General features: G+C 45.6%; 1 protein-coding gene across 1 annotated transcript; it reads right to left on the bottom strand.

Annotated features, from left to right (window-relative positions):
• Nucleotides 1-207: 207 nt before the first annotated feature.
• Nucleotides 208-17,978, bottom strand: MEDAG (mesenteric estrogen dependent adipogenesis). Its single transcript, XM_041767941.1, has 5 exons — nucleotides 17,229-17,978; nucleotides 7,133-7,242; nucleotides 3,883-3,995; nucleotides 3,200-3,485; nucleotides 208-1,405 (listed from the first exon to the last, which is right to left on the bottom strand). The coding sequence occupies exons 1-5, from the start codon at nucleotides 17,750-17,752 to the stop codon at nucleotides 1,281-1,283; spliced, it is 1,158 nt and encodes a 385-aa protein (XP_041623875.1). The 5' UTR covers nucleotides 17,753-17,978; the 3' UTR covers nucleotides 208-1,280.
• Between the last annotated feature and the right edge of the window lie 9,631 nt (nucleotides 17,979-27,609).

Here is a 27,609-nt window from a genome sequence, read left to right as displayed (position 1 = left end):
TCTTTATTAAGGAACTTTTTTCCTTTTGTGAAAGATCATGATCGAATTATTTTTCTTTTCTCCAAACGCTTCTTAGACCCATTCTTCAAAAAGCTCTTCTGGAGAAAGTAGCTGTGAAAACCCAATTCTTATTATAATTTGGTAAGTTATAAGGCAAATATACCACCTGCAAAGCACAATGGAAAGATCACACATACACAAATTTAATTGATTCCATGTTGAATGCTAAGAAAAGTTTTAATTGCACAAATACAGTACCCAACATATCAATATAAATGAAGGGACAATCAGTAGTGCTATCAAAATGTATAATACAGGAAGTTGTTTAGAAAAGATAGGAAAATTATACTCGGACCCATAAATCTTCCTCATTATAAGGATATGTAGTGATTTGTTCATGCAAGTTTTTATATGTAAACAGGATTTTTTTTTTCTTTTTGAAGAACTCCATTGTACCTATGAGATGAAAAATGTATTGATGTAACAATGTATTGTGGTAATGTTATAGCTTTCTTCTATTTTGCTTTTAGTGTTAAGATTGCTAAAAGCTTATTTAAAATACCCAACTGACATAATGTGCTTCCAGTAGAGGACACTGCCATGTACATTATCCTTCCCCTGTCACTGGTACCACATCATCTGGCCTTTTTCTATGCAGGCCACTCTGATGAGAGAGAGACAGCAAGAGAGCTCAAATTTCAGGCAGTGGGTGGCAAGGTTACCGTCCTCTCAACCTGGCCAATCCTCCACTCCCCTTACCTAGAATGTTTCTCCTAAGAACGAAACATATCTTTCAGTGAAAGATGTTCTAGGCTTTTCTGTCCAGCCATGTTCACAAGAAAATAGCACTGCTAACCACCTGCTTTATGGGTTTGGGTTCAGACAAGGAGGTCCCAAGCAGAGGGCCAGTGATTTACATGGTATTGAGAGTCAACACCCAAGTCAGACTGGTCCCTCAAAGGGAGCTTTCCTGGATGCCAGGATACTAAGCAAAGCATTCACGGAGGCAGGACTCTGCTGTTCCCTCTGCCTCTTTGGAGGAATGTTAAAAAGAAAGGCTACCCCTCCAGGCCATCGGACCAAAGCCCTCCCTTCCTGAAGCCAGCTGCATCAGGTCTGCCGGGGCATCACTCCGGAAATGGAAGACAGGAACCTTCTGTGGGAGTAGAGGGGTTGACTGACAGGTTGGAGTGCCTGCCTCCCACCGCGTCTCACGTCCCCTCAGCCTCCTGTCCTCACATGCCTGGCAGGTAGCAGTGACCACAGAATGTTCAAGCCCATCACATAAATTGGTTAGGTGTCTCTTCAGATTCCAGGACACTTGCAACTGGCAATTCTGCCAAAAGAGCCTCCGTCAGAGATGATCTGGGTGACAGACTGCAGTTGAAAACTTCATCTATTGAACCTGAGAAAAGTAACAGGCACATTATTATCGTCACTGGAAAAACAAAAACAAAAGCAAAACAACAATGACTTAAAACTCACACAACATACAATGTAACCATTTCAATAATTAGTAGAGAATCCTGACTTCCTCAGAAAAACTCAAAACGCTAAACAGTTTTTTGTGTGTCTGTCTACTAGCAGGACGTGGACCAGGTGCTTTTCCGTGGGCCAGAGCAGATGTGCAGACAGTTTTCTCACTTGTGGCAAAAGGCCCACAGTTGAGGAGCAGAGGCCTAGGACAAAGGTAAATTTAGGCAAAGTAGATAGAGCTGAGGTGATTCACCAGGACAGAGCCAGTAGAGGCCAGGCCTGGCCTGCCTGCCAGGGCAGCTCATGCATCTTGGCTGTTCCACTTGTGGTGCATAATGAAGGCTCAGGAGGTCTTGCTGTGGAGTGCAAGTGGCCCCGGGCATGGCTTCTAGTAAACTTGCAAGCAAGCACTGCCCAACTTCACATCCTTCTTGGTTTCCCCTGGATGGCAGTGGACATCTCAGGCAGCCACACGCAGAGCAGGGAGGAGGACGGATGTACAACTGTACCCCACCCCACACCCACACAGGCTGCCAAGTCCAGTGGGTGGGGCTGGAGGGACCAGGCAAACCAGCAAGTTAATCTTTCCCCAAAAGAATCAGTGTATGATCCCCCGCATGCTCCAATGGAGCAAAGCACAAAGTATCTTTGTAAGAAACACCCCCAGACAGAGAAAACTAAAGCGACAGGGAGGGGGAGAAAGAGAGAGGGTGTTAGAAAGGGGGAGAACAAGAGGGAAAGACAGAAAGGGTGGCAGGTGGAGGAGCAAGGAAGGAGGGAGAAAGAGACTGAGGAGTCAGGGAGAAAAGGGGAAAGAAAAAGGAGTAGGAGGGTGAGGGAGTGCATGTGCGCATGCACAGGAGTAGGGGCTACTTCCAGGAAAAGAAATTCTTAGGAGTAAGCATTTTTGCTATAAATATTGGAAGGAAGCAACTCTCATTAAATATAACTAATGAAGACTCTGTTTTTTTACATCTGAGCATTTTTTATACTGCAGGTTCATAGAGGTTGGTGTGTTTTTGTTTGTTTCTTTTCTTCTTGTGATTAACCTCAAGAGTCCTGGTTCAGGGAAGTGGCTTTCGGCAGAGACTAGCACGGGACAGAAGAATGGGCTCAGCAGAAGACAAACCCAGACAAGACTTAATTGATGTCATCTGCCTTGGCCACAAAGCAGACTGCAAAGTCTCACGCACTGCTGGGGAGGAGGCCCTGAATATTAGCATCTAGATTAAAATCTGTTAGGTAAAGCGTTCTCAAGAGTTATTATTTTGTGGTCTTACAAACTCTGGAGAACCCTTTCAAATATTCTTAAAGATAGATACCTTGACCATGTACAACCCTCCCCCAGCTGACGCTATTAACATTCTGTTGCCTTGAATATGCACATCAGCAAAGGATCATTCTTTTATAATATTTACATTATTAATATTTAAATGAGTAGTGATATGTATTTGAACTAATAATATATTTTGAAATTATATTCTGGGTATGCTGCATGCTGTAAGTGCTCCGTCACAAAACTTTAAGGAACCTCACAAGAAAAGTCACTGTATTTCTTGGTAGCATACACTTCTTGCTTTTTACGTTCTGAATTATGTGATGTTATATTCCCCCTTTATCAAGAGACCTTTCTTTTTCATTTAATTGACTCTCCACTCCTGTGATATTATTCTACCCTTTCATTTAACTGCCCTCCTCGAGTACTTGAGAATTTTTAACACACCTCTAGAAGTTACACTGAATTTCCGGTCAGAGAAACTGCTCCTTCGGATTAAAGGTTCACTCATTTTTTCCAGGAATAGTTTAATTGTCTCCTTCTTTTCTGGACTTGTACTTGACAAATTCAGAACTTTTCCTTTCACCTTTACAGTAGAATTGCTGAGCCCAAACCAATAGAAGAAATCAAATAATGCATCAGCTTTGAATTCATACGCAAAGCTCAAATTTTCTCCATTAACCACCTCATTTCCTGGCGGGAAAAAGTTTTTTACTGCCTCTTGAAAATCAAACTGAAAGAGAGAGAAGCATTTCATTAATGCCATGGAAATAACTATAATGGTATATTACAGAATTATATATTACTATAGAATTATATCATTGAATTAACAACGGCCCCAGTATCCAAAATATCACACCCTTTATTTCTTTTTCATTCAGACAGGTATTTTTGAACAGTTGGCTCTCATTTTTTAAAACAGACCTTTGCTTTTGCATCCTAGCCATTTGAAGCCCTTGAACTGCTTGGTTAAATTGACATTTATTGTTTCTAGATTAGTTGCTAGAAACCAAGTTTATTTTCTTGAAATAATAAAACAATTAAGCTCTAGGGACTCAGCCTTGCACAAGATGCGCAGACCCCTTTCTGTGTGGTTAACCATCCCTGGATTCAGATTGATGGAAGCTTACCTGAAGCCGGTAGCTTTCCCCAATCACCGAGGAGATGATCATGTCCATCCCTTGCTCTATCTGTCTTCTTATTTTGGGGTGCCTTGTGTTCACAAGAAATGCATATGTTCTTTCTAAAAATTAGGAAGCAGAATTCAGATAGAAGTGTGCATGTGTGACATAAATACACTTCTCAGCATTTGATAAAGCAGTGATTCCTACCTTATTCGGAGATTTTATTCATTTACAACTTCCCTCATGGGCCCCTCAGACTCTCACTGCACAGCTGAACCAGATTTCTAGAAACATTCCTGAGAACTTTGTAGATGTGAAGGAAGCTCTGAGATACTGCAACAGCCAGTTAGAAAGTCAGCTCCCCCAAGTGCACTCTGTCACTCTAATGGTCACAGATGAGAACAGAGTACCATGGCATGCACCCAGTATGGGGTGGCGGGGGCTAAAGCCAAAACAGTCTTACTGGGTATTTAAACAGCAACTTGGTTCTCACCAGCATTTCCTCATTTGCAAAGCAGAAAATCAGCCAAGTCCAGGGAAGGAGGCTACCCCATGCCTTCTCCTCCTATCACCCATCTCTCCCCATCCTCCCTCCCCCAAAGACCTGGCATGCATTCTGCAAAAGGCTAGTCTAGTGTTTTAAAGATCAAGGCAATCTGAGACTGAGTCTCCTTTACACTCCACCCCAATACAATCCCCGGCAGAGGAGCAGTCCTTCGCATTGTTTAAATAATACTATTGCCTCTGCCCTAGCAAACAGTTGTCTTGTTGTTGGTGGTGGTTTGATTTGGGGTTTCTTTCTTTTCCTTTTTTTTTTTTTTTTTAAGATTTTATTTATTTATTTATTTATTTGAGACAGATATATATATATATATATATATATATATAGAGAGAGAGAGAGAGGGAGAGAGAGAGAGAGAGAGAGGGAGGGAGAGAGAGAGAGAGGCAGAAACACAGGCAGAGGGAGAAGCAGGCTCCATGCAGGGAGCCCGATGTGGGACTCTATCCGGGGTCTCCAGGATCACACCCTGGGCCGAAGGCAGGTGCCAAACCGCTGAGCCACCATGGCTGCCCTCTTTCTTTTTTTTAATTCCTTATGTCCAATTCTATCTAATTCTATACAATCTAGGCAAAGATGAGATTCTTTGCTCATTAGGAAATTCGAAATACTATAAGCCAACAATTTCTTACTTTCTTACCTTTTCCAGTCCCCAGAATCAAGCTCCATGGACTTAATTAGTCAAGTGTTTTTTTCTAGACAGACACATAACATAGATGGGCACTCTCTGTTTAAAGGCTACAGACCTGCCATAATGTGATTTTGAGAACTGAACATTTTGCTTTGGCTTTGAGAGCCAAACCTGTGGTCCACCAATAATGAATCTTACATCCCTGAAGATTATATTTTGAGCTAACTTTTCCACTAGCCTTATTCATCTCATTTTTCCTACCCTTGCTTCCCTTCTCTCAAATTACCATTTCTGGGCAGGGGGGGGGGGTATTTTAAATATAAATTTCTTATATCCTCTTTGAGATAAGAGATAAACAAAGCAAGCAAGCTATTTGGTACCTTGAGTTAACTTTCACACAAACCAAACTAAGATCTTTAGGTTCATTAGATACCAAGGACTACCACCCTCCACACTGTGCTGGTTGGGCAGGTTGTGCACTGCACAACTCTAGAGGTACCACTGACATTCATAGACATTGTCTATTTGCATAGTTACTAGGACAGACCTCTGCGAAGGATTAGTAGATTGTGTTAAGTTACTGGTGGCTTTTTCTAATTTGCACAAAAGTGCAGTTTAGCAGCAAGGTTGGATGCGTTACCTCACTTATAATTCTCATAATCTAAATTTGACCATTTTAAGCTTCTGTGTCATAGAAGCTCTTAGTTTCACGGCTCTGTTCACAATTGCACAGCACAAGGTCTCTGTACCTCCCTCCATGATAGTTGTCATACAACTGTGTACCTTTTGTAGGCCACCCACAAATCCACAAATACCTCCTGTACCATTCCCTGCACTTTCATTAAAATGCTAAAATGGAGAGGCTCTTATTCTTTCCTCAGATTCCTCCTGAGAGATCGACGCAGGAGGTGTACTTGATATGTCTGTGAATTACATTGCTGGAGAACTCTCTGGCTTTCTGGTCATCATCAGCCAAATAACATCAGGGGCTCAGATGCTCTAACAAGCACCGCTTGTTACCTTGTGTTCTGTTCCCAGCCCCTCCTGCCGAGAGAGCATTGTGACTGAATTACCAAGTGAGCAGAGAATCTGAATGATTCTGAATGAAATGAACAGAGAATCAACTCCACCGAATCTGAATGAGAATGAATGTTTGAGAAAGTCTATTTGGAATTTGTAGATGGTTTCTTATTACCTTGGACTCATTTTAAGAATGCTATTTAGAAGTAGAATTATGAAATTCTGTCTCTATCACAGAGCAATATGCCCATGACTTCCCCCACATAACACTAAGCAGGAAGAAGGAAAAATGGAGGCATTTCCATATTGGAACTGGAGTTAGAGTTGTTAGCAGTTATTCTGATTTCTTGGAAGAAACAATGAAGAGGTACCCCTAAAATTAGAATTTGAAGACCACAGCATGAAACATAAAAGCATCTACAACTCCTATTTATTTCTTTACCTTAGTTTCCTTATCTATAAAATGGGTATAAGCACCTCATAGGTAGGATGACTGCATCATAGTGCCCTTGGGTCAGTGCCATTTTATACCTCAGTCCCAGCATAATTATTAATAGTAATAATTAATGAAACTATTATATACAAAAATAATAATAATGAAATCATGTGATAATAATGAAAGTAGTTTCATGCTCGAGAATGTTCCCCCTTGGATGAAAGCCCTGCAGGGCTGCTGTGTCAATTAATGACCTGAGAGTACACCTCACAAACAAAAGTGTTTGTTACGTGGTGCAAAGTATTATATATCACCATCATTCCAGTCATTTTGGCAACCCCTGCAGACTCGGAACATGATAGCACTTCCTGCCTAGACGGGGAATATAAGACAAAACCCAGAGACAGATGGCTTTTGCCCTCAAATCATTTAAAGGTTCTGCAAGCTTGTGCTGTGCTTCAGATGGTCTAACGCTCCAGGCTTCTCGCTCCCAGCCTATTCACAGCTGACATCCACCCTGCTCACTCCATGCACAACTTCTACCTCATTAGCCTGCCATAGTCCACAGCCCCAAGAGGCAGAATCAAGCCAAAAATATTTATATACCTACCTCTCGAGGTGTCTTTTTTGGTCTGTACGTTAACAAAGAAGAGCATTGGTTTGCTCAGTATAGTTTCCCTGTAGTCTTTATAATCGCAGTAGTTGGTCAGTTCCACATATCTATGAAAAAAGCAGAGATCATTGTAAACGTAATACACCCTCCCATCTAGGTCAGGAAGGGATGTACTGGACAGGGGCCTGCCATATCCACAGATCTCACAAGGGAGGCTCCCTAAAATGTGTCCCATGGAGGCGGTCATATTTTGTACCATATAAATAATTCCCCTCCCTGGTCAGATGAGAGATCAGGATACAAGCCGAAGGTGGCCATGGTCTTTAGGGTAGCCTGGCACCAATGCTTGGCTCTCAGGGGCAGCCCTCATTAGATGATGGCCAGTACCATCTATCTTTTGGGCTATAAGAGTTTATTTGAAGCAATAAGAGCTCTCTGTCTCTCCAGATTGAGAATAAATTACGCTCTACAAGTGGCATAAGTTAGGTCTTCTCCGAAGAAAATTTCCCTTTTCTTCTCCTCCCCTCTTCCGTCCTCTAATCCTGAGATAAGGCCCCAGCCCCTCTATAAATTACACAATCAACCAATATTCATATGAACTAATTCATATCTCCCTGATCCTGAGATTTGTGCGACGAAGAAAAAAGAAAGAAAAGAAAAGAAAAGAAAAGAAAAGAAAAGAAAAGAAAAGAAAAGAAAAGAAAAGAAAAGAAAAAAAGAAAAGAAAAGAAAAGAAAAATACCAGACTAATTTTGGACTTTTGCCCATGATCCTATTCAATTTCACCTCTTTGGTTTTCATTCATTATTCCACCCTGGGAAGTTCTTTTTTTTTGCATTTTGACTCTGTCATTCAGCATGTCAGCTATCTCCTCCTAGTTTATGAATATTCCAAGTAGTCTTTCTACCTGCATTGTTGATAAAAAGAGAGATCTGAGTACAAACCGGCTTCCCTCGAGAAGATGGCTTATTTCTGATCCACACCCAAGCTCAGACACCACACGGACGCAGGCAGGCTGAATGGCACCCAGCAAGCTGGAGAATGTGTCTGCCACCGTCCCTCTTCAACACAGGACTGGTTCCCCACGGACAGGCACAGCTGTGCACATCTGCATAGAGTGAATGGCTGGCCTGGCTGACAGCACAGGCTGTTTTGCTGTGCTGTGGTGTGTTTGCTTCTTACATCTAGTCACGGGCAGAGACAGCTCAAGAGTCGCTTTCTGGTTTGTTATCTGCCCGGTGCCTGACATGAAAATCACAGCCTTGGAGGGAGCCCTGCTGCAGGGAGCTGTGACCACACAGGCCTCCCACCCGCCCCGTCCCACTTCCCACAACCCGCTCAGAGGGCCCAGCAAACAAGACCCGGACCCCAGCGTGGGGCGGGAGCACGTGGGAGACTACGTACCCCTCCAAGGCAGAAAACCACAGCTTCGGCTTGTCTGTCTCCCAGCTTGGTTTCTTAGTAATCTGTATCATTATCTTTTCTCAGGGATTGTCAAACCTGATTTCGAGAGCTTTTAAAACCTGACCCCTGGTGGGGCCTCAAAAACACTTCCTGCCTTGTCTTTCACCAGGCTTTTAATATAGCCTCTGCCTCCCACGCCAGGGGCACTGAGGGTGGTCAGGGGGCTCATCCTGGGGTGGGGAAGGGGATACAGGGCTCGTGTATTCCAGAGGAGGGCAGGGGATGCGGTTGTTCATGTTCAGGGGTGAGGTGAGGAGGGCAGGTGTTAGGAAGAAGGGTTGGGGGGGACCAGCAGAGATAACAAGGAAACGGACTGTGGAAGACAATGCAGACCAGGGATTCTGTATGGTTCTTCCGATGTCCACTCCTGCCCTCATCCTCACCTAAGCACAGGGCCCAGTGAGAATGGGGAGAGGTGGGACACCTGAAGGGGACTAGTCCTCATGTTCCACATCAGCAGGGAGAGAACGTTCCTGTTCCTTTTTGTCCTAACTGGCCACCTGCCAAAAGGCGCTGAAGAAAGGAAGCAAAAGAGAAGGGCGGAGAAAGAGGATCATCATGTTTGGAGTTTATTTGCTCCCATTCATTCATTCATTCATTCATTCAACAGCATTCGCTGGGTCCTGATTATGGGCTGGGCACCAGGTAGGCACCAAACATGCTTTATCACAGTGGAGGGGCTCAGGGCCTGTGAAATGGGGCTGGGGTAGAAGGTGGCAGCACAGGGGTTCCCTGTGTCCCCCCAGCCCCTCTGCCATCACATCTCTTCAACTGTCCAGGACCTCGCACGGGCAGACAAGAGTGGCCCGGGAGAGGCCGCACAGAACCAGTGAGGTCTGTGATAGCAGGGGGTACAGGAAGAGGCACAGAGGAAGAAAAAAGGAAGAAAAGTCTTATAGCCATGGAAGAAGAAAAGGATGAGTCGGGATGCAGTAAACACCAACAAGATAGACGCATGATGCTGGGGCAGAGTCACGTACCACCTGTGTCCCATCCAAGGCAGATTTTCATATTCTCCTGCCTTGTTCACCATGGAGTTAATTTATAGTCACTTAAACATTTTCCTCAGGCTGACTCCTCTGCTCTCTCAATATCCATGGTCTGAGTGTCATTCTCTAGGGTGCACACACAGCATTGGTGTACAGCCTGTCTGGAAAATCTGCCATTCCAATTACTATTCTGATGTTGCAAATGACAGCGCAGTACTTGCCTGTGCCTGTGAGACCAATCAACATCCAATCAGAGGGACCATCGATTTTATTCTGATGAATCCACAGCTTATAGGAAAAGATGAAAATCTCAATTTAACAATGACCACTGGTTGGGAAAATAATCAGTTTTCCCCAGAATTCTGTGGCGGGTTTTGTGGAATGCTTTGAGGCTCCAAGAGCTGTTGTTTCTCATGATCAGAGTAGGGGTATCAGGCCAGGGGTGGCGAGGGGCTTCCAGATAGTCACGCAATTAGTTTAATATATAGCCTATACATGAGTCATCCTTTTCGGAGTCTGAATTTAATAAGATGCCCTGAATATTAAAACTATGCTCGACATAATTTAATCTTTCTTTGATGATTTAGAGGCACTTTTAGGATCTTAACAGGGCTGTAAACATCGCCACAGAGCATGTCAGTTATCAGGATGCCACAGATGTGTGAAAATGCTATTTATACAAGATCTCCGTAACAGAATTTACAGACAAGATATTGTGGCAAGATCCCTACTTAATGAACTCTCTATTTAAACCAGGTTACAAATAAGAAATACCTTCCTAATTCATCATTCCCAGCCTCCCAGTACAATTGTTTAACACCTGGAAATTCCAGTGAAATTAATAAACATGAGCATTCTTTGGAATTCACTGTTAAAAAATTTGTGTATGTAAGTCACTAAAATACAAAAAGACTGAGGACCTGTTGTGAAGTCTCACAGGTATTTAAGTATCTGACATTGAATCACTGGCTTTGTTTTAAGATGAACCTTACTAGATGACATTAGAGACTAGTTATTTCATCTTTAATCATGCATACTTCTGAATTCTAATGCAAGTACTGCTTCTTGTGTGCTGGATGTTTATTATATTTGCCGAAGTTATTAAGGATGAAAAGCAAAGGGTTTAAGAGAGCTCTTTTAAACTCTCATCTCTTCATTGCTTTTACCCTGGCCTCAAGATGCTTCTAGGCTGAAACTTTGGCTTCAAACCAAAGATTGAAAGGCAGATACAGTGTGACACAATGGATAGTGATTCGAAATATGAAGATATAATTGATTCCCTAATTGGCTGACTGTATGAACTCAGCTGCAGAGCCACAGCTCACTGTGACCTTGAGTGAGTTACTTAACCCATCTGAACCTGTGCCCTCATCTGTAGAAGGGATAATAACAATATCTCCTGTGAGAGGACTCAACGCAGTGCAAGTAATAGAGACGTGTTCTTGAGCCCATGTAGATGTTCAACAAACATGGTTAGTATATTCAAACCTGGCCAACTCTGCTGGCCATACGGTGAAGTTCTATAAACTTGCAAAACACAATCAGGACTGTGTTCATGTGAGTGACCAGGAAAAAAGACAACATGAGCATCTGAAAAATACACGAGCAAGAGTTTCTCCGTCCTTGCTCCAATTTCTTTCCTCCATTTTTCAGTGTGGAAGGCTAAAGCAAAGCTTAATGAAGGTGATACCTGGAAGAGGAGACCAAGAAAGAACACTATATTTTTGCTTCTAGCAAATCTAGAGTGGCTGAGAGATCATTCCCCTCTGAGATGCCTACCTTTCTCTGGAGGTTCCTTTAGGTTTCACATCATTTCTGGCACAATTCTTGAAAAGTTGCCCCAAATTTCCCTTGGCTCTGGTGATTTAACGCTCAGAGGCAAATAAGAATGCAAACCTACAGCTTCCATCTGAGGGTGTATGTGTGTGCGCGTATGTGTCTCTGTGTGTGTGTTGATTTAAAAAAATATGGAGCGTGGAGCACAGAAAAAAAGAGGAACACATAGGAAACTGTCCTTGTATAGAAGGTCCAGAAATTGCTTATAGCTCATAATCCTTTGCTGTGACAGTAAGCAAAAGCATTCTGCCCTTGGGAGCGAGCAGGATGGCCCTGCTGTGTTTCCAGTGTTAACTTGACAGCTTTATGTGAGGCCTCAGCCTGAGCTGTCAGATGGTTCCTTTTCTTTCACTTCCTCTCTTCCCTCTGCCCCTACTTGAGGGAAATTAAACAAAATTTTCTGATTTCTCACTCTACTGTCTGGTGACTGGAATCAAGGACACACATGTTTATCTACTCATTCATTCACTCATTCATTATTGATGCTCAGTACATGCCCCCACCCCCACTGCCACCCCGGGTCTTGGGGCAGAAACGATGCGTTCAAGCATACATTTACTCATAAGCACTAAGCATAGGCGCTGAGCTCCAGGGACATAAAAAAAGCAAAAAGAAATAGTGTTGCTTTCAAGAAGCATCTACTCTATTAAAAAGACACTACAAAATGCACCACTTCGATATAAAATGATAGGCAAAACCTTGTTGCTCAAAGCATGGTCACTGGACTATCCGAATTGGTATCAACTAGGAACTGGTAGAACTGCTGAGTCCTGGGCTTCCCTCAGTTTTATTCAACTTAAAAACTGTGTTTTAATAAGATCCCCAGGGGATCTGCATGCTTATTTCAAGTTTGAGAAGCACTGATCTAAGACATGGTCCTTCTCTGCCATTAAGAGGCTTACAAACTAGTTAATGATTCAAACGTGCAAATGCCAAAGAAATGCATAGCTCTCTGCCTTCCTGTGTTCCAGCTCCAGTTATTTAAATAAGAAAGAGCAAGACAGGAGGGGTCTGGAGTTAGAACCATTTACTGAGCTGAGACAGACAAAAGGAATTGTTCTGTTGGGCCAAATGTCCCATCACTGAGTGGGCCAAAGCCAGAAGGAGGCGTCCCCAGCAGAAGTCACGTCATGGGTTAGCCAAGCCTTGGGGACTGTCAAGTGGCTGCATTGGGGCCTGCAGGCGGGCATTTGGCAAGGACCAGGTGAGCTGAGGGTAAGGAATGGCTGGAAGTCCAGAGCAAGGCTCCTAAAGAAGGCAGTAATGGCACGTGGCTTTTGAATCATCAGATCTGGGTTACATTTCTATCTCTGTGACCTCAGCGAGCTTTTTTTGGTTTTGCTGAGATTAATTTCCACACCTGTAAAATCTGGCTAACAAAAGGTACCTCATCAGGTGGCTGGCTAACAGATTAAATCATGTGTGTGAGCCACTTGGCTTACGGGGCTGCTTAATAATATTATAGGCTAACATTTGTCAAGTGATTCATTCATGCCAGCAACTGCTTTAAGGACCTTATAAATTTGAATTCTGAACAAGAACCCTGTAAGGTTGTCGGTGCTATTATTTCCATTATACACGGAGGATACTGAGTCACAGAGATTAAGAAATCTCCCGAAGCCCTCAGCTAGTAAGCGGTAGGACTAGAATTCAAACCAAGGCAGTCTGGTCCCGGCCCCCATGCTGCTCCGCACTAACTCTAGGCTGCATCTCATGCACACCATAGCTCCACACGTAAATGATGATTACTACACCGTTATTGTTACACGTCCCAGTAAGGGGCTGCTGTCCCAGGCAGGTCACCAGATCTGAGACTCAGACACCAGGATCAAGGCAGAGGACCAGTCAGAAGGACTGTATGGGAGCCACCCAGTACTACACATTGCAAATGGGGCTGCAATTGCTTCTCTGCCTCCCATCAGCAATCAGGGTCACCTCAGAAAGGTGAGCTAGGGGTCAGCAGACATAGCCCAACACTTCCCCTGGTGGGTGGGAGCAAGGCCTCCCCAGGCTCCAGCCCTGACTCCTCCTCACCTGCCCCCTGTGTCTCCCCATTGCCCCCTGCACCCCCTGCCCTGGGTGACTGAGCTCCAGGCAGGTGTCCCTGTCACCAGCTAACAGCTGGGTCGGATATGGGAAGGAGCAGCTCACACCTCTGCTTTTGGTGGCTTCCTCAAGGCTACTGGATTTACCCTCCCCTTTCACCTAAATATGTAAGATGCCTTCTGTCTGCTGTAATTCCAGGTATTTAGGTGTTGATTTGGGAGAAGTGTGAGAAAGCTGCCTCTGTCTACACTAAGCCAGAATCCTTTCAGCCTCGAGGCAGCTGGCTGCAAGCACAGGCCTACAGTTAGCCAAGGCCACACAGAAGACCTGGTTCTACCACTACTACTCACCAGCATCTTGCTTAGGTAAGTTATTTAATCTGAGTCCTAATTTCCTCACCTATAAAAAGAAGGGAAATACCACGAGTGCCAACTTTGTGAGCTCTTGTGAAGTAACAGCTGTGGAATACTTTGTGCCATTCTTGGTACTCGAGTAAACAGGAGCTGGCACCACTATTATGGTGTACTTGTGTTTATCACCCCAACAGCCTCCGTCATGCTCAGGGGACCCCTGAAAGGAAGGCTGGTGCACCTGTTTGCCAAGCACGTGCCACTATATCTCACTAAGCAGCTGTATCGCATCACAGGGAAAAATGTGTGTGCGTTATTAGTTATTTACACCGGGTGTTCCATGTAGGTTTTGTTTGTGACACAGATGGAAATTATGAGCTTGAAAGAAAAAAGGAACAATAAAGATCTTGCCATTCACTCTCCCCAAGTTAGGACAAACTTTTCAAGAAGTCTCCCAGGAGCTCTATAGCCCTGGTGGCCATCCCTAAACCTCCCGGCCACCCCAGGTTCCCTTAGGTTTATTTAATAGAGATGAAGTTCCAAAATGTTCAAGTATCAGAAGACATATCAGCATAACTTAAGCCATCCTCCCATCATCCTCTTATTGTCTGAATGAGTGAATCATACGAATGTCAGGGGCAACAGTCCTAAGCCTTTTCCTGAGGAAAGGACCTCATGAAAGACACAGCACACATTTTTGAGGCTGCAAAAAGGAAATGCTGTTTACACTGTAAGCTTACCCACACCAAGAAATAATTGTTGAATGAAAAAAAAAAAGAACTAAATTAATTAATTGAACAAGGATCTTCAAGCTGGATCCAAATAGCTCACTCATAAACTACCTGGACAGTTAGCAACGTCAGCACACATATACGCCTCTGGGAGAGATGGCCTACATAAATTCTGAAAAGCTCTGTAGTCTAAAATGATTAAGAATCATTACTTGCCTCTCTCATGCCCTGGCTATCTTGACAGCTGTTCTTAGTAGGAGACCATTCCACACCTAAAGTAGGAAAGCGGTGGCTGCAGAAAAGATGAAAAAGTTGCTGGAGTCCATCAACTCTAGGTCCTAACTGGACATGAAAAGTGGGAAGTACGTGCTGGAGTTCAAGCTGATGGTGATGTTTTACAAGGCAAAGCAGAACTGGTCATCCTCAACAACTGCCCAATCTTGAGGAAGTCTGAAATAGAGTACTATGCCCTGTTGGCCAAAACTGCTGTCCAGCAGGACAGTGGCAGTAATGTTGAATTGGGCATAGATGCAGAAAATAAATATGCACCCTGGCTCTCATTGATCCAAGCGAATGAATCACTGCTTTGGAGTAATGTTCTGAGAGAGAAAGCTGGATGTTATCCCCAAAGCCAAAGACAGCTGGGTAAATTTGGCAGATCTGAGAGGCAACTCTGATGTCTGCATTCTGACTATGTGCCCACCTTCTGATACATGAAGACCAAACCTCTCGCTGTTGCCCACAACCCAGTCTTCCCTTCTTTTCTAGAATGCTCTCTCCATCTAGATCAGGTTCCTTCAGGACTGCACACACACCTATAAAAGCCTACTTCCCACATGCCACAGCACGTCCCCTGAGAGAAAGACAGATCATTCCTTCTACCACCCTAATTATTCTCAGATGTTCCTCGCTATGTCTCAGGGTCCAAAGGCCCTCACTCAACTGCTTTGACAATGAGAACCTTGTGGTTGCATCCTCACTGCATTCTGCTGTGTGTCACCTGGTCATTGTTTATTTTATTTCTTCTTCACTGCCAGGGGACCACTGCTATTTAATAGTATTTTGTGTAGGAGGTGTTCAAAGCAAGAGTTTAATGACCAGACTTCGACATCATTCTAAATTCTGCTGCACTGGTTGCTAAGATTGAGGAAGCTGGCTCTGTCAAAAGCCTAACCTATGGCTTCAATTAATCCTGGATATTTAGGGATCCCTGGGTGGCACAGCAGTTTGGTGCCTGCCTTTGGCCCAGGGCGTGATCCTGGAGATCTGGGATCAAGTCCCACATCGGGCTCCTGGTGCATGGAGCCTGCTTCTCCCTCTGCCTATGTCTCTGCCTCTCTCTCTCTCTCTGTGACTATCATAAATAAATAAAAAATTTTTTAAAAATCCTGGACATTTGAATTTTTCATACTCTGTTCTCAAATACAATGGTTACCTTTTCTTTTTTTAAAAAAAATCTTCACAAATAATGATTTCTAACTCCGTTCCTCCCATCATCCCCTGATGCGGGTTAGAATATTCAATCCAATGAAAAAGGAAGAAATTCTTGCTGCAGAATGGTTTTTCAAGCATTGGAAGCCCTCACTCTCTCTGTGTGGAAAAGCAGCTTTGAAGAAGGCATTTTAAATATCTCATTTTGTTTGCTTGCCCTCCTTGGATCCATCCCACTTACAGGATACCACAGTGCTGCTGTCCTTCCCAGTAGCAAAGGCTTTATATCCTCCTAGCTGGCCAGCTTACTTATCTCTGATTCAAACTCTAGACTGCGCTGTCCATTTCCCGACACTGTTCGGCAGCACAAGTATAAGACACCCCCCTCCACACACAAGTACAAGGTGACCTCTGGAAGGCATGAGGCCGTGTAAAATCCAGCATGAGGCTTCCTCTTCCTTCATCCCGTGATGATCAAAGCCTGCTTCAGATGGACTACAGCCTGCTGGCTGCAAGTTTGCTACCAAGTGCCTCAGACACTTTGGCCACAACAGCTAAGCATATCCTGGGCACTCGCCATCAAATGAGGTTTGGGCCCAGCTCTGTGCAAGAATCCTGGAAGCTACACTCATTGCACCTATTTCCCAGAACTTACCTGCCCACATCACAGCCCACATGGCCCCGGGTTGGATTTCACGGGGCTTCGTTTGTTTCTCAGGCATGGTTTTTATTTCTCTATTTTTTGAAAACAAAGGCAGGCCAAAGATGGGAAACTTTGAACCTTTGCACGCTTTTTCACTGAGTCTCCTCACTGGATCAGGCCAACAATACCCAGAATTGAGCATCCTCTCCCCTCCCCACAGATCCAAAGCCAGGGCATGAATCTCTCCTCTGCAAACATCCCCTGAAGGGTGTGTCCCGATTTGAGCTCATCTGACCCAGTTAAGGAGCCAGAAAGGGAAAACCACCCCCCAGTTCAGCTCCCCACCCAGCCCTAAGCCACGCGCCTGCCCTGATGCCCTCCCGGGCGGCTTCAAGCGGCAGCTGCAAGGTGCCATGCACAGGGCGGAAAAGGCCAGGCTGCAGGAGCCACGCACCCTCAGGTGCCGTCTGCAATGAGGCGAGCCTAGAAGTGGCACGAAAAGGGGGGGTCCCCCTGGGGAGGGGTGGCGGGAAGCCGGCCAGCCCGGTCCCGGGGACGACAGCCTGGTGGAGGCCTCCGCGGGGACCCGGCGAGGCCACCCACCTCTTGATGTAGCTGCTGAGGCGGTAGAGCTGCCCGTCGAGGCGCACGCGGCCATCGCCGAAGACGTTGAAGCCGCCGCGCGCCGCCGCGGGGCCCCCGGGCCCGGGCAGCACGAGCTGGTCGCCGCGCAGCTGGAAGGCGCCGGGCTGCAGGCGCAGCAGCTGAGCCAGGGGCAGCAGGGCCAGCTCGCAGTCGCACGTCCACAGGCTGCGCAGCTCCCCCGACGAAATGGAGGTCAGGCTGGGCCGCGCGCACGCCGCCCCCGCCGCCCCCGCCATGCCCGCTCCCGCTCCCGCTCCCGCTCCCGCTCCCGCGTCGGGCCCGCCCGCGAGCAGCGCCGCACGCCCGGCCCGGCGCGGAGAAAGCGGGTCCCGGGCCGCGCCGCCTTTTATCCGCCGCGGGTGCGGCCGCCCGCCCCTCCCCGGCCTCGGGCGCGACCCCGGACGCTCCGGCCCCGCGCGCCCCGGGCTGGAACTTGGCACGCTCCGGGGCGCCGCGCCTGCTCGCCGCCGAGGGTTACTCATCCCCCTCGGGCCCGCGGCTCCACGCCCCGGGCCGGGCCGCCCCCGCCTGGCCGACACCACCGGGCCCGGGGTGGGGGTGGGGGGGCCTCGGGGCAGACGGGAGCAGGACCCGCACCGCCGCGGACCCAGGGCAGGGAGCGCCCCTCCCCGCGCTCTCCCCGAGGGCGCCCAGGGGTGCGCGGGCGGTGCCCACCCCGGCCTCCGCCCCCAGGCGGCCGAGGAGCAGTCCCTTACCCACCGGCCTCCCAGCTTGTTAACTTTCTTCTTTTTTCCTCCACGCCATACCCTGCACTTTTGCTCCGCTCACTGATTCCCTCCCCCCGGATCCCGTTTCATGTGCCAAGTCCACTGATCTTCACGTCACTTCTCCGTAAGGCCTCCCTGAGTCCACCGCGGGTTTTGTCTCTGCTTCGGCACGTGGACCACCGGCCCCGGGGCGCAGAGTCGTGCACTCCCGCCGCCTCCACCGCCTCCACCGCCTCCACCGCCTCCACCTCGGCCTCCGCAGAGGCCCGGAGTCTGTCGGTTGAGTCAGTCTGTAGAAGTTGGAGCGAACATACTGACCGAATGTGCTGGGTCGCCCGAGGTACGAAAGGACTGCTCCACTCAATTAAACAACTGTTTCCGAAACACCCACTAGGAGCCCCACACTAGGTACATTCTGAGCACACTAGGATGAATAAGCACAAGCCCTGTCTCCACCTAACTTACACTGTGCTTACAGATGGTACACGACATTTCAGCAGCCGCCATGCACTGAATACAGAGCCCTGCTGAGGACAACCTTGAACTTATGGGGGTACAAGTCAGCCCAGTTTTGGGAAGCTGGGATGGCTTCCTGAAGTATTGTAATTTAGGACACTGAACTAGATCCTGAAAGTTGACTAGAACTTAGAAAATATTTTTAATTCGTCTTCATGCACACCTGGCATAGGTTTAATCAAGTTGAATGCAGAGCCTTTCTGTCATATCTTTTGGCAATCCCAGAATATAAATGAACTCCATTCGCTCCCTTCTCCAGACCCAGGTCCATTTGCCCCACGATCAATTCCCATTGCTGACTGTCTCTGAACAATCACCCAAGATGCATTGACTACTACTGAACCAATATTTTGTGGGAAGGAAGGGGGAATGTGCCCATGAAATAAGCACTCAGGGGGCGGTTCTCTCACAAAGTGAAATCTGAGGAGCACTGCCCAGAGAAGAGGTGTGGAGTGGCTGAGGCTCTAGGCAATACTCAGAGGCTGGGGTTGTGTTCACAGGGACAGATATGGCACCAGGTGTAGACCTATCACACTCCAGTGAGGCATTCATCCTTGCCCCCAAAGAGATCAAGATGAATGCTATAATAGATATATCGACTAAGTACTGCGAGAGCAGGGTCAAGGGAGTGGTTGGAAGGCCCCAGGAAGGGTTTTCAGAAGAGGGGACAAGTGGGTTGGACTTTGAATACAGAATAGGAACTTCCAGGTGAAGGAGCACCATGGACAAGAAGTTGGGAGAGAAGATCCTGGACTGACCTATGCAAAGAGAGAAAGTATGGTTTATTGGGGGAAGAATGGGAATTCTGTATGGCTAAAACAGACAAGGCCCATTTAGGGTGAGAGGGGTGAGTTTTATAGGAGATGAGGCCAAAAAGGGAAGTTGGAGCCAGATTATGATAGGCTCTCTGAGTTGTCTAAGAATTTAGATCCTTAAGGCAATGTGGAGCCTTTGAAGGTTTTGAAGGAAGGAAGTGGTATAATTATGCCTGATCTTGGATAGACACCTTTGATTATGGCCACATAGAAGGGGTTTTAAAACAGGAAGATTGAAGGCAAAGAAACTAGGTAGGAGACTGATGTAACAATCCAGGTAAGATATAATGAGAGTCTGAACTAATTCACACAGCAGCTATGGCGATGGAGATGACAGGATGAATTGGGGACATTTCTGAACTAAAATCCAGCAGGACTTTATGAGCAAAAAATGGAAGAGGGAAGAGAAAGACAAAGCAGTAGAGTGAGACATTTAGTCTCTCACTGGGGTACCTACAAAGATGGTATAGATTTTGAGCCATTTATGGTACATCCAAGTGCAAAAGTGCAGAAGACAGCTTATTAGCTGGGTCTGGAGTTTTGGACAGAAGATGAGGCTAAAAATTGAAATTTGAAACCAATTAGCTCAAAGACAGGAGCTAAAACCAAAGAAATGGATGGGAGCATCTAGCTGATAAGTGATTGGTAGGAATTTGAGCCCAAGCCTTTAGTTTACTTCCACAAATGTTTATGGAGCACCTGCTATACTCTAGGGCCAGCAGTGTGCTGAAGATGAAGCGGGGAACAGACTGCAAATGAATAAAGGAAAATGAGGTCAGGAAGACTGGCAGGGGGAGCTTTTATACAGGTATCACTTATACCATTCATTACTTTATACCCCATCAGGAAGACACTTACTTTCCGTACCCTGGCAGGAGGAACATTTTCTCCTGACCTAGCAACAAACCCAGCCAATGAGAAACCGCCACAACGCAGCCAATGAGAGGACACCACAACCCCATTGGAGGAGAGTTTAGGACTCTCACTCTCCTCCAATGAACTTTTTTTATTTCCTAAATGACCTTTCATTCAAAAACAGCCCTCCCAACTCCCTCCTTTCCTCTATGATAGCAAATCCCTCTCCTTTGTTCTCTGTACATGCACACAGTTTGCCATAGTTTGGTTATCCCAAAGTGCAATTCCTCTACTATTCCAGAATAAAGTCATCTGCTACTTGATAACTTTCCTAGTTTAATTTTTAAGGTTTACAGGAGGCTGGTTCTGACCTCAAGTAACAGGGGAAAATGCAGGAAACAGCCTGGCTAGTTTTCTGACACCACGCCCAGAAGTATTAATGAATTCTAGCTGTATTTTGCTTATTGCCTGTCTCTGATCTCTGATCTACTCAACAAGAGTAACAGCTACAAAAGTTGCTTTTGTAAGGTCAATGAGAGCAGGTCCAGTGCAGAACCCCACCCGGATTCACATAGACTGAGCTCAACCTTGTTGATCACCCTTAAACCTGCACTGTCTGTGGATGATTTGGCTTTATTGGGGGGTAAAATGTAGCATAAGAGTTTTATGTCACAATTATATGCAATTGGTTAAGATGAGCATAGCAGTTTCTCCCACCAAGATATGTTTCCTTTACAGTAAAGTATCAAAATTTATTATTGAAATAGAAGGATTAAATGAAATTCTTCTTTGCTTCTCTGTACTTTGATTTACAATTTTTCTACATTTTCCAAATGAGTGTGTATTGTTTTGTACAGAAAAATGGTGTAGAGCATAATAAAAACATTATAAAGTTGCTTTCTTGGTGTGTTATCTAGAGGTTTCATTTGATGTGTTTTCAGTAAAACACCTGCATTTCTTTATGGATAATTTATGCACTACCAAAATGCCAGAGAATGGTATCAAAAAGTGAACTGAAAAAAAAAAAAAAGCATTCCTTGTAATGTCAGCCATTGCTAATCAGTGGAGAGCTATAGAGATCTTTTCTTGGTTAGTATCTTTCTTATTATCAGAGAACCAAGCAAGCAAGCATAATCACTGCAAGTGAAGATCTTTTTGGTCTTTTTTTATACTGGTGGCTTATTTACACAGTTGTGTTCATATTGTAGAATTGTTATTCGGCTTATCTCGCTTACCACCATATATATATCAAGTATCAAAAACTGTCTTTGTAAGTAGCATTCGAAGCCACTTTGTTGGCTTCAAGAGAATTTACTATTGTTTGTGGGGACATGTGTTTACTCATGACTACTCAAACCATTTCCAGTTTTTCCTTATTATAAACGATGCTTCAATGAACTTCTTTGCACTTTAGCTTGTTTATGTATCCTGAACTCTGGGAAATGGAGTTACTGAGACAAGTGATATGACAATGTTTAAGGTTATTGAAACATGCACCATTATTTTCCAAAAGAATTTTACCAAGTTGTCTTTTCACCAGCAGGGAATTCTCATGGTTTTAAATCTTTGGTATTGGTTGTATGGTAACCTCGTGGCTATTTACATTTGTATGTTTCAGATTACAAGTGAAATTAACAGTTTAGCTGTGATGTTACTGTTCAGATTTAGAGACTGTTTATAGCAGAACAATCACCCCATTGATGAGTCAGTGGCTATGTCTGCAGTTAAAGCTAGGCAAAGGAAAGATGGGGGCCATCCCCATGTGCCCCCATTGGGGTGACTGTGCTTTGGCAACTTCACCAGCTTATAGACTCAGTCTCTCAGTGGAAGTCCAAAGTTAGAGACCCTGGTTCAAATGAACCAAACTCACAGCAAACTGAAAACCAGAGCTTCACCATCTCTACCACCATTCTTGGATTTCCTGTCAGCATACAAGTATCTGCAGGTTTCTCCCTCTTAACCAAAAAATAATTTTTAAACATTTTACATCCCACTTTTCTAGTTAGCTACTTTCCCATCCCCATTCTTTTTTTAACAGTTTTTTTTTAAAAGATTTTATTTATTTATTCATGAGAGACAGAGAGAGAGAGAGAGAGAGAGAGAGGCAGAGACACAGGCAGAGGGAGAAGCAGGCTCCATGCAGGGACTCGATCCCGGGTCCCCAGGATCACACCCTGGGCCAAAGACAGCGCTAAACCACTGTGCCACCAGGGCTGTCCCCGCATCTCCATTCTTATGTTGATTGTCAAACTTCCTGAAAGAACAATCTACATCACTCACCTGTCATCACTCACCTGTCATTCACTCAAGACTTTACAACCTAACTTCTGCCCTTCACACCACTGAAACTGACCCCCCCGACCCCCGCCCCGTGCCTCCATGTGGCCAGATGTAAGACACTTTCTGTTCCAATCTCACTAGATACCACCTGTCCTTGCAGTCCACTCTTCCTTAGGTTGTGAAGTAGGTGCACAGCACGGCAGAAAGTGCAAACATTTTAGTTTGAAACCCAACCCTGACACCTACTAGCCATGTCATCTTGAGCAAATTTCTTAACCTCTCTGATCCTGACTTTCTCATCTTTAAAATTAGTGCAGTATAGGGTGAGGTGGACTAGCGCCACGGCTGGGAGCTCAGACTTGGGTGCCTTATCAGCTGCATCGAGTTCCAGTCTGCTCTGTGATCTTGAGCACATCCCTCCTCCGTGCTCCAGTGTCCTCGTGTATAAATAGCAGGGCTTTGTGAGGATTTAATGAGCTACTGCAAAGTACTCCAAGGGTGCCTGGCACATAGTATATGCTATTTAAGTTTCTGTTTTATGCCCACATCAGGGGACTTCTGTATGAGTAGAATGAGACACTAGTGAAGCATCTAGTACAGCAGCGGGCACATAGGCCCCCACTAAATCCATGCCAGCTCTGTCTTCTCCTGGTTTTCCCCCATTTCAGAGTCCCAGAGTTCTGTCCTTGATTATTTTCCCTTTCCCTGGGTGACTTTGTTTAAATCCTTGGCTCCCATGACCTCAAATCTCTAGCTCCAGGTCAGACTTATTCTCTGATTCCCAGACCAACGTACCCAGTGGCCTGCTGACCGCTGTGATTTTCCATTGGCATCTTTCCCTCACCGTCTTCTTCCACCTCCAGATGTGCTCCTCCTCCCCTGTTCCTCATTCCAGGGAGGCATCTCCATCCTTCTGTTCAGAATTTTGACGTCATCCTGGACTCACCCTCTCACTTCCTCCCTCCACCCACGCCCTCCCCCACTGTCCCTCCAGCCCAGCCAGCTGGCATCTCCACATGCAGGGGTGCCTTCCACAAACCTCAGGGATCTCTTGCTCTTTTCCCATCCTCATGCCTGTTGTTTGTTTTGCCTTCCATTGCTTTTTTTCTGGAAGATTCCAGCAGATGCCATGTCAGCCTCAGCCCCCTCTATCCCACCTCATGATTTATGGATGAATTATGTCTCCCCCTGCCCAAATTCACGTGTTGAAGCCTTAACCTCCAGAACCACAGAATGTGACTATATTTGGAGACAGGACCTTTAAAGAGGTGAATAAGTTACCATGAGACCATCAGGGTGGGCCCTAATCCAGTATGACTGATGTGCCTATAAGTAGAGGAAGAGACACCAGGAAAAGGAAGACCATGTGGGGAACATGGCTAGAAGACAGCCATCTATAAGCCAAAGGGACAGGAGAAACCTAGACTGCTCACACCCTGATCTTGGGCTTCCAGGCTCCAGAGCTATGAGAAATTCCCTTTCTCTTTAAGCCTCCAGTCTGTGGTATCCTGGTATGGCAAGTGGAGCAGACTGAGAGCCCTCTTCAGCCTCAGATACTTGGCTCTAAGCTTGTGGAACATGGCTCACAGCTCCCTCAAAGCTGTGCGTAGGCTGTTTCTGCTCCATGGCCCCCTCCCCACCTCACAGAGCCTCACCCACCTTTGAAGACACAGTTTAAACATCACCTCCTTGGGGCTAAGTTACATGCCCTTCCTCCTGGTCCCCAGGACAAATGATAGCTGCCATGCCTGCCCTGATGACAGGCGTTGTGCTATTGACTTAGGTGTTGGTCTCTCCCATTAAAACCAAGGGGGGAGAAAAAAACTGTATCTTGTGCCTTTTTCTTCCTAGCACAGTGTGCCTCCACAGCATATATCCAATTTATTTTTATGGAAGAATGAATAAATGAATGAAAGGCAGCATCGTGTCGCGGTTATATATAAAGTTCTTAGAATGGTACCTGACACATAATCCGTACTATTGAGTGTTTGTTAAATAAATGAACAGAAATATACTGAACATGCTTCAGATCATTTTTTTCTGCGATTATGTCTGCTAAAGTCTTATGAAAGCTAAAGGAGGAACATATGGGAAAATAAAAGCCCAGATTTGCAAAGAGATTTACCCATGCAAATCAGTTCAAATTCGTCGTTATTGCACTGATTCCTGACAACTTTAGTCATGGCTGAACTAGAATGGAAATTTTTACTTCTTTCCCTCTGTGCTTACCTCATTGGGCTCTGGCTGTGTTATCCTCTGAGTTCACTGCTTCCTGCCTGCCCAAATAAACACTCCCTCTTGGTAGCAGAGTTCACATGGAAGCCTCCCTAGGCCAGTCCTGCTACATTCTTTGGCCCTTTGGTTCAAGCTTTTTGACTGCTAGCAGGGCACTGAGGAGAATGTGGGTTACGATGTTGCAGCAGCTGGAAGCATCTAGCACATGGAGAGTTTAGTGCAAATGACTGGAGTAAAGCAAGTGTACTGAGAACCATGTATGAGAACAAAGATTCAACGCCGTTCTATGAAAGCTAATCGGAAGCTTGCGTGGCCTGGGTGCCTGGGACGTGAAGATGCTGAAGACCTGGTCCCTGCCTCCAGGAACCTCAAATTTAGTTGGCTGCAAGTGTTCAATAACTATTGAGAGAGAGGATGGAAGAAGACACAGAGAAGGAAGAAGGGGGAGATAAAGACAACCACATATGGGGGACAGTATCAGGAGGGAAAGTCTTAAAGCCCAGGAACAGAAGGGTTCATTAGACACAGGAAGCAACCAAGGGCATCTCCAGAACCTTGAACAGGGTTGGACACAGTGGAAATCTCATTTGAGGGGACTGAACCTCTAATGGTGGTTGGAGATAAGATTCCCACCTTGGACGGGAGGTTGTGCTAGGAGGCCTGAGAGCCCACCCAACTCGGAACACTTCTACTCTGAAGTGAGCAGACTGAGAGGGCCAGGAGATGGACCCAGGGCATTCTGTAATACCCTCCAAACCACTTCTGCGCCCTGGAAGAAGCAAATGTGCCAAGCCATTGTTGAGATTTCACATCTGCCTGCATCCATTATAGCATCAGCCGTGACATTAACCATCATGATGATGGCCAGGAGTCAGTGAGGACTTCTCTGTTCTAAGTGCCTTCAATGGATTATATCATTTAATCCTCCAAGCTAGGGATTACTCATATCCTCTATTCATATTCCACATTCGTATTTTATGGAAAGAGAAATAGCAACACACAAAGAGATCTAGTTGTTTGCCCCAAGTTCCACAGGTGGTAGAACAGAGAAGCACTTTTCATAAACCCATCCTAGGCTGAGCTCACATCCCAGATGGAAAGGTTCACTCCTCCCATTCATCTTGACTCCAGAGTAAATGGGCAGGCTTTGGCCCACAGGCCAAGTCCTGGCTCCCCCATCTCTGTACACTTGTGATTAAGAATATTTTTCAAGATGCCTGGGTACCTCAGTGGTTGAGCATCTGCCTTTGGCTCAGGAGATGATCCCAGAGTCCTGAGATCGAGTTCCACACCAGGCTTCCCCCAAGGGAGCCTGCTTCTCCTTCTGCCTATGTCTCTGCCTCTCTCTGTGTGTCTCTCATGAATAAATAAATACTTTTAAAAAGAATATTTTTCAAAATAATTGGAAAAAATCATAAAAAATGTAATATTTCATGACATGTACAAATTATATGAAGTTCAAAGTTCAGTGTCTGTAAGTAAAGTTTTACTGAATACAACCACACTCATTTGTTGACCTACCACTGTATGTGCGCTGTGGCAGCAGAACTGAACAATTAGCCTTAAACCTAAAATATTTACTGTCTAGCTCTTGACAGAGAAACAGTGCCAGTCCTTGCTCTATGGTCCGGCTCGTGTCTAGAGTCAGGAGTCCCTCTTCAGTGTGCCGCCCTCTTCTCTAGGCAATGCTGGGCCCCTCTACCTCTCCAGAGCTTAGAGAACTGCCCACCCCCATGTACAAGACTCCAGACCACAAGAGAATAAAAGCTGACCCCCAAGCCCAGATCCTCAATCCCTCAAGTCCCTCTCTCAAATTAAAAAAAAAAAAAAAAAGTAACCACTTAATGGCCATTTTTCACATTCTTTGGCAAGAGGGTGGTGGCTCTATTCATGCATTTATTCACCCAGTCATCTATCCATTCATTCCATGAACATTGGGTGAGCCTTGTGGCCTTGGTGCTTTCTGTGGTGGATGAGGGGATGGGAAGTAGACCCTCAATCTCACACAGGCAACAGTTACCTCGAGTCTTAGACCCTTAACTCGATGGTCAGGTATAGACCTTGAACTTGGACAGACCAGGGTTAAGATCCTGGTTCTTCCACTTCTGAGCTCTGACTGCACAGGAGGGACTAAACCACCGAACCCTGTGCAAGAAGTGGGGGTGTTCTTACCTCCCTATCATTCCTGTTAGGAGTGGTCAGTAGAATAGTGTGGGCAAAGCACTTTGCACAAAGTGGAGCACTGGATCAAGCCCAGAAAACTGTATCCACCCTCAGAATCACCATCAACATCCCTGTTGTTATTGGGAGAATCTGATCAGGCCCACCTTCATGTTGATAAAGCTGACACAGATTTAGAAAAAGCCACCCCTAGTGTGTTCCCTCTTTTTTAAAGACTTAATACCAGGAAACACTGTACTTTTTTCTAGGCCCCTTGATATTTGTTACAATCTCAAAAGCCAAAATTATTTGAATCAGAAAAGAAAAAAAGCAGAGAGAGAGAGAGACTTTTCCTTTCACCAAGATCCTCTGAGATTGTGAGAAAACACAGAGCAGAAATAACAAGGATCTTGGCAGTGCTAGGCTGACAGCAGTGGGAAGAGGGGCCGAACCCCTGGCCTGGACGTCAGGACATTGGAATGCTGGGCCTAGCTCAGTAATCCTTTTAGAAGAAAAAAAATGACAGGCACAGAACGTTCAGAAAGAAATAAAATTAAAAACAACAATAATACGCGCACATACACCACATCTTGTGCCTTTGTGAGGCTTTACAATCAAGGGCTTAGCAGATATGGGGGTAGGGGGGTGGGGGGGTGGATAGATGGGGGTGCAGTTAGGGAAGCTGAGCTGGTTCTCCTTAATCCTATTTTGGCCTGTAAATTACCAAAGCAGAGAAACAAGGAGAAAAAA

The sequence above is a fragment of the Vulpes lagopus genome, chromosome 8 (assembly GCF_018345385.1).
Source record: "Vulpes lagopus strain Blue_001 chromosome 8, ASM1834538v1, whole genome shotgun sequence".
Classification (NCBI taxonomy): Eukaryota; Metazoa; Chordata; class Mammalia; order Carnivora; family Canidae; genus Vulpes; species Vulpes lagopus.
This window is presented reverse-complemented; position numbering and strand designations above follow the sequence as displayed.

What these genes read in the sequence shown, in the direction of transcription:
- MEDAG (XM_041767941.1), bottom strand. Translation starts at nt 17,752, where the DNA reads ATGAGTAACCCTCGGCGGCGAGCAGGCGCGGCGCCCCGGAGCGTGCCA. An exon ending in CTCAGCAGCTACATCAAGAG is followed by an intron (nt 7,243 to 17,228) that starts GTGGGTGGCCTC and finishes CTTTTTTCATAG; the next exon opens with ATATGTGGAACTGACCAACT. An exon ending in GGGAAAGCTACCGGCTTCAG is followed by an intron (nt 3,486 to 3,882) that starts GTAAGCTTCCAT and finishes TCTCTCTTTCAG; the next exon opens with TTTGATTTTCAAGAGGCAGT.